This window comes from Rhinopithecus bieti, unplaced genomic scaffold (assembly GCF_001698545.2).
Source record: "Rhinopithecus bieti isolate Rb0 unplaced genomic scaffold, ASM169854v2 scaffold_16234, whole genome shotgun sequence".
NCBI classification, from domain to species: Eukaryota; Metazoa; Chordata; class Mammalia; order Primates; family Cercopithecidae; genus Rhinopithecus; species Rhinopithecus bieti.
Window position 1 is genome coordinate 1630157 of NW_016808946.1, and position 6716 is coordinate 1636872.

Sequence of the window (6716 nt, forward strand, 5' to 3'; positions counted from 1 at the left end):
TTTTGAAATGGAGTCTCAATCTGTTGCCCAGACTGGAGTGTAGTGGCACAATCTTGGCTCACTGCAAACTCCACCTCCCAGGTTCAGGCAATTCTCCTGCTTCATCCTCCCCAGTAGCTGGGATTACAGGTGCATGCCACCACACCCAGCTAACTTTTGTATTTTTAGCAGAGACAGGGTTTTGCCATGTTGGCCAGGCTGCTCTCGAACTCCTGACCTCAGGTGATCCACCCGCCTCGGCCTCCCAAAGTGCTGGGATTACAGGCGTGAGCCACCGCACCTGGCCACCAGTTGTCTTTTAAAAACACCACTCAGGGCTGGGCACAGTGGCTTCTCTGGGAGGCTGAGGAGGGGGCAGATCGCTTGAGTCCAGGAGTTCAAGACCAGCCTGGGAAAGATGGCAAAACCCCATTGTCTACAAAAAATACAAAAATTAGCTGGGTGGGGAGCTGCACATCTGTAGTCCCAGCTACTTGGGAGGCTGAGGCAGGAAGATCACCTGAGCCCATGGGGCTGAGGCTGCAGTGAGCCATGATTGTGCCACTGCAGTCCAGCCTGGGTGACAGAGCGAGACCCAGTCTCCAGTGAAAACAAAAACAAAAAACACCACTCAGATACGACTCCGTTTTAAAACTTCACAGCATCAGGTTCATAATCCTTGCTGCTGAACTGATGGAGGCCCCGGTCTGGCCCTGTGCTACTTCCGTGCCTCCTTTAGCTCCTATTATTTTCCTGTTACTCCCTTTATTCCCCACTGACCACTGAGCCAGATATGCTGAACTATGAGGTGCAGCCATAAGAAAATGCCAGTTTTGTATGTTAAAAATGGTCCACGTACCTGCAATTTCTTATGGTCCAAGTGATACTTGCTACTGCTGTGGATACCATGCTTTCACAGCAGTGCCTCACACTTCCTTTTCTGCTGAGAATGTCCCCCCTTGGTTCATCTGACAGACTCCCACTCCTTTTTAAGAGCCATGCCAAACATCCCCCTTTCTATGAGGCTTTCCAGGCTCACCCGGTGGAATTTGTGCTCCTACCTGTGGCCCATACACACCTCTTCTCAGCACTTGGCCGGGGTAAGTTCTGTTCACTTCAGTGGCATGCTGTCTCCACCTGTCTGGCCTGGGAACAGTCTGAGGAAAGGGACCACATCATGTACACCCTTCTGTCCTCTGTCATCCCTACTACAGAGTGCTTACTAAAAGCTGACTGCTGAAAGAGTAAATGCTTCCTTTTTGAACTGATCAAAATTACGACTAAAAAGCCACTCATATACGTATGTTTAAAATTCTGATGTCATTTATTGGCACAAAAATTATTCCGATACAACCTGGTGTCTAGACATGGCTACACTTTATATTTTGTGCATTTAGTTGAGTATTTGTTCTGCTCATAATTCGCAATATGTACCAGACCTTCCCTGTGTTCAGCACTTCCATGATAGTATTTCTGTTTTCTAGAGCATTCTGACCACTGAAATCATCCCAGAACCCTGCTGCAGAAGGCCAGTGAGGGTGGTCCCACTGTGCAGTGATCCCCTCTGTGCATCTGCTCAGCCGAGGCCGCCAGTGATCTGAATAAACCTCCCTACTAGCGGTCAGGTCTTGGATTGAAGCGTGAGTCGCAGCATCACTGGGTCTGATGGAAGAGAGACCTTTTGTAAAACTCATTTTGGCCTATCTTGCAAACATTTCTGCTGCTGTCCGCAGACCAGTGAGGTCTTGGGATAGGTGGCAGGGGTGAGGTTGGCATCTTCTGTGTCTTTACAGTCTAGGATCCTAATCCATGTCCTCCATGACCTGAGGCTTCTTGGCTGTGCTGAGTTTGCTGTACCCATGTTGAGAGGAGCAACTAGGTCATTCTTCCATCAGCAAGTACTTGTGATGAGTTCTCTTGTGAGTTAAGTCAAAACCCGTATTTCTAAAGTTATGGATCTTCTGTTCCCCAAAATGAATGGCTTGATTTACGTGGTATTACTGTGTTTCACTGTCCTGGGAACCAAATCAAGCCTTGTGTTTCTGACAATATATTCTTCAACAGCAGCTAGAAAGTTGGTTCAAACCAACTTTTAATATACAGTAGTTCTTTTCATTTACATTTCAAAATATTTAACAAAGTCAAACTTTCTCACCATGGTTTCAGTTTAGTGGAAGCATTTACTAAAGTAAAAAAGCCTCAGAAAAAACGTGACAGTCACATCTGGGCCTCCAGTTACCAGAAAGGGCACCTAAGAAGGCAGAAAGAAAAGGAATATTTTAATAATTTGAGCTTCTTCAAAGCTTTACACAGATAACTTGAAAATGAAAAGGCCAAGGTCTGACAACCCCAGGGTATTCCCTGAGCTCTCCCACAGCTAATTGCATGGGACACGCTCATCATTTCCAGTCAAGGCTACTGCCCACCGAGGTCCTGCAAGGACACTACCCCAGCATCTGCTCTCTCAAGTTTCTGCCTTCAAGCATGCCTCGGGCAATTAATCAAGCACACCCCAGAGTGGTCCGTGAGGTTAGGCTCCCAGATCATAAATCTGTCTTTTCATTTCCTTCTGTCACTGCTCTAGCTTTTTCTTTCCTTTGCCCTTCCTGTATCTCTGCAATGGACTGACAGCAAAACCCGAAAGGAACGCCTCACAAACAACCCTTGCCTGTTCTCCTAAACCACTTATCTTAATGTAATTTTAGTCTTTGCCTTCCAAATATGCATCCATATTTCTCAATTGTTTTATAACAATGAGCACATGCAATAAATATGAACTTTTAAAGAGATTTGAGCTCTAACTGCCCTTTACAGATACACCACCAAATCTCTTTTTGCTACCCTGGCTTTGGGGCCTAGGCTTGGGTTCTGATTGCTTATTTTAACAAAGTCACTTTGAGAGCCCCACTCACCAGCCAATATAGCACTGGCAGAGGTTTTCATGGGATGTCGCTTGTTTGATGAGCAGCTCAACTTGTGTTGGAACATCCAAAGTGTCATCATGAGAGAAGTCCCGACCTAGCACAGGAGCAACAAAAACATTTCACTCTCTTCCTGGCAATCGCTGCACTTCTTCTTCCCTGTTGGCTTAACTGTCCATACCAACAGCTTATCCTCAGACATGAAGATGAAGGATGTATCATAGTTGGATTTGAAAAATTCAGCCAGGTGCGGTGGCTTACGCCTGTAATCCCAGCACTTTGGGAGGCTGAGGCAGGTGGATCACCTGAGGTCAGGAGTTCAAGACCAGCCTGGCCAACATGGTAAAACACTGTCTCTACTAAAAATAGAAAATTAGCTGAGTGTGGTGGCGCAGGCCTGTAGTCCCAGCTACTTGGGAGCCTGAGGCAGGAGAATTGCTTGAACCCAGAAGGTGGAGGTTGCACTGGGCCAAGATGGCATCACTGCACTCCAGCCTGGGTGACAGAGCAAGACCCTGTCTCAAAAAAAGAGAAAAATTTGGCTGGGCTTGGTGGGTCATGCCTGTAATCCCAGCACTTTGGGAGGCCGAGGTGGGTGGATCACTTGAGGTCAAGAGTTTGAGTCCAGCCTGCCCAACATGGTGAAACCTCATCTCTACTAAAAATACAAAAAATTAGCTGGGTGTGGTGGGGGGGGCGCCTGTAATCCCAGCTATTGGGGAGGCTGAGGCAGGAGAATTGCTTGAACCTGGGAGGTGGAGGTTGCAGTGACCCAAGATGGAGCCAGTGGACTACAGACTGGGCAATAAGAGCAAACTGTCTCAAAAAAAAAAAAAAAAAAAAAAAAAAAAAAAAAAAAAAAAAAGACATGATTAAAAAATACTTCCCTGAATTTGGCTGATTTTGGACCCAATAGAAATTTGTTCACCTCCTGAGTTAAATGAAGTTAACCATTAAGTACTGTTATTAGTCATCAGAAAAAAGAATAAGAGACAATGTTTAACTGATGACTTCAAAGACATTCTTTGTCAGCTGCATGGTGCCAAAGCTCCTCACTAATACTACTGGACATGGGGCTGACCATCACTCAGAGAGAGGAAAGTGTGCTCAGATTTTATGTCCCCCCCCTTTTTTTTTGAGACGGAGTCTCACTCTGTCGCCCAGGCTGGAGTGCAATGGCGCGATCTCGGCTCACTGCAAACTCCACCTCCCAGGTTCACACCATTCTCCTGCCTCAGCCTCCCAAATAGCTGGGACTACAGGCGCCCGCCATCTCGCCCAGCTCATTTTTTGTATTTTTAGTAGAGACAGGGTTTCACCGTGTTAGCCAGGATGGTCTCGATCTCCTGACCTCGTGATCCGCCCGCCTCGGCCTCCCAAAGTGCTGGGATTACAGGCGTGAGCCACCGCGCCCGGCCTTATGTCCCCTTTAAGTAAACAGATGACACACTCACCAGTGAGCTTATCTCGAACCCTGTTAATAATCTGAATAGCTTTCTTATTTAGGGCCTCTGGTTTCACCAAACCGTCTCCAACTGGAATACACAAAAGTAGAAATAACAGTAAGAATGGGAGCAATACAACAGGCTCAATGGGTGCCCTGTTTTCTCAAACATTCACTTCTGTAAGTAAGTGCTGAGCAATCCTTCCTCCGTGCTCATCTTCGTCCTCGGAATATAACGAGAAATCCATGGAACCTTTTCTGCTCAAGGCAGTTTTGTTGCTTCCTCTTGTTGGCCCTTCTCAGGGTCTAACACAGCTGCTGTTTTCTTAATGAGCTAGTCACTGGTGCAGTGCCTCGGAGGCTGGACTTACTGAAAGAATGAATCGATTCTGGCACTGTGGTCCCCGTTTTCTTATGGGCTGGCTCCCCAAGTTCCACACCGTCCAAAATTTCTATGGGAAAAGAAATCAATTAACAGAAAATTCAAACACCAAAAAGCCACTGTTGGTGTTAGCATCTAATTCTCTACACACTCTGTTCCTTTAACGCCTGCCCTACCCACCCTAAAGGGGAAAAGAGAAGGAAAATTTTATGTTACTCTTTACGTATTTCAAAGTTTTAAGCTGGACACAACTGTAATCCCAGCTACTCAAGAGGCTGAGGTGGAAGGATCACTTGAGTAGCTGAGTTCAAGACCAGCCTGAGACCCCATTTGCAAAAAAAAAAAAAAAAAAAAAAATTATCTATAAAGCCATTTTCAAATGTGAGTTAATAATTATTGAAAAAAAGCTGGTGCTTATCAGAATTGAAACATGGATTTTCAGGCAAATTGCATTAACAAAATAAACTCATAGGAATAGGAACAGGAACACAGGTCAAAAGCCTCATGACAAAATGTGTTTGGACAAAAACTGATAAAGAAAATTAACTTTGGAATGTATCACACACAAGGCTGAAATGTTATTCCTTGGAGGAATTTTCATATCAACTCTGGGTAGAAAAAGTCTTCAGGTGTTAGGTTCACCCTCCACTGATTATGGCTTTTAGCAGGAGTCTGAAATCAGAATTATGAAGTTTTTTGAATGCTGTCCTTGTACATCACAGACCTTCTGAATGAAGGTAGTGATAATTATACTTCTTTTTTTTTTTTTTGAGATGGAGTTTCACTCTTATTGCCCAGGCTGGAGTGCAATGGCGCAATCTTGGCTCACTGCAACCTCTGCCTCCCGGATTCAAGCGATTCTCCTGCCTTCCGAGGAGCTGGGATTACAGGTATGCGCTACCATGGCCGGCTTATTTTGTATTTTTAGTAGAGATGGGGTTTCTCCATGTTAGTCAAGCTGGTCTCAAACTCTTGACCTCAGCCTGCCTGGGCCCCCCAAAGTACTGGGATTATAGGCATGAACCACCGCACCCGGGTGATAGTTGTACTTCTATTAATGATCCATTGGAAGTTTTTTTTTGAGACAGGGTCTTGCTGTGTTGCCCAGGCTAGTCTCAAACTCCCGGGCTCAAGTGCTCCTCCTGCTGGGCTTACAGGTGTGCACCACAACACCCAGATGGAATTTAACTTTTAAGCTAAACAACCAAATCCACCATCTGGTGCCAGCAGAACTGGCTGTTCTCGTTCCCTTCTGTACGCTACAGGCAGCATATAGTAGACACTTAAGAATGTGTTAGGGAGGTGGGCCCTGAGAATGAAACCAGTAAGTCTCAGCACACTTCGTTTGAGACCAGCCACCGGTATAAGCTACCCCCGAGACCGTGGGTCCTATAAGCCTGGTGATTCAGGCATTCACAAATCCTGTCACAGTGTCCATGTATGACATTATAACCCAGTATCCCAATTTCTTGCCTGAAACACCCTTTTGCTTTCTACTCATCAGAGTCCATTCATCTAATAATGATAAATTACCCTTGGCAGGGCAGGGTGGCTCATGCCTGTAATCCCAGCACTTTGGGAGGCCAATGCAGGCAGATCACTTGAGATCAGGAGTTTGAAACCAGCCTGGCTAACATGGTGAAACCTCATCTCTACTAAAAATTCAAAAAATATTAGCTGAGCGTGGTGACACATGCCTGTAATCCCAGCTACTTGGGAGACTAAGGCAGGAAAATTGCTTGAACTCGGGAGGCGGAGGTTGAAGTGAGCCGAGATTGCGCCACCATACTCCAGCCTGGGTGACAGAGCAAGACTGTCTCAAGGGAAAAAAAAAAAAAGAAAAATTATCCTTTGTCAGGTGAAGTGATGATTAGATGCCACCAACCCAAGTGCTCTCTTGGCAGCTACGGTTCACAGTGAAGTCCCCTTTCCTGAATCTCCACAGCCTTCTTTTTTTTTTTTTTTTTTTTTTTTTTTTTTTTTTTTTTTT

At 45.6% G+C, this 6716-nt stretch overlaps 1 protein-coding gene across 2 annotated transcripts in view; it reads right to left on the reverse strand.

Annotated features, from left to right (window-relative positions):
• Window positions 1-1280: 1280 nt before the first annotated feature.
• MTOR (mechanistic target of rapamycin kinase) overlaps window positions 1281-6716 on the reverse strand; it is a 151146-nt gene continuing 145710 nt past the window's right edge. For both annotated transcript variants that reach the window (XM_017887986.1, XM_017887985.1), the window contains exons 54-57: window positions 4716-4796; window positions 4355-4435; window positions 2892-2997; window positions 1281-2230 (exon numbers count right to left, since the gene is read on the reverse strand). In XM_017887986.1, coding sequence (XP_017743475.1) covers window positions 2215-2230; window positions 2892-2997; window positions 4355-4435; window positions 4716-4796 — 284 coding nt within the window. In that variant the 3' untranslated portion in view covers window positions 1281-2214. The remainder of the gene's footprint in view (window positions 2231-2891; window positions 2998-4354; window positions 4436-4715; window positions 4797-6716) is intronic.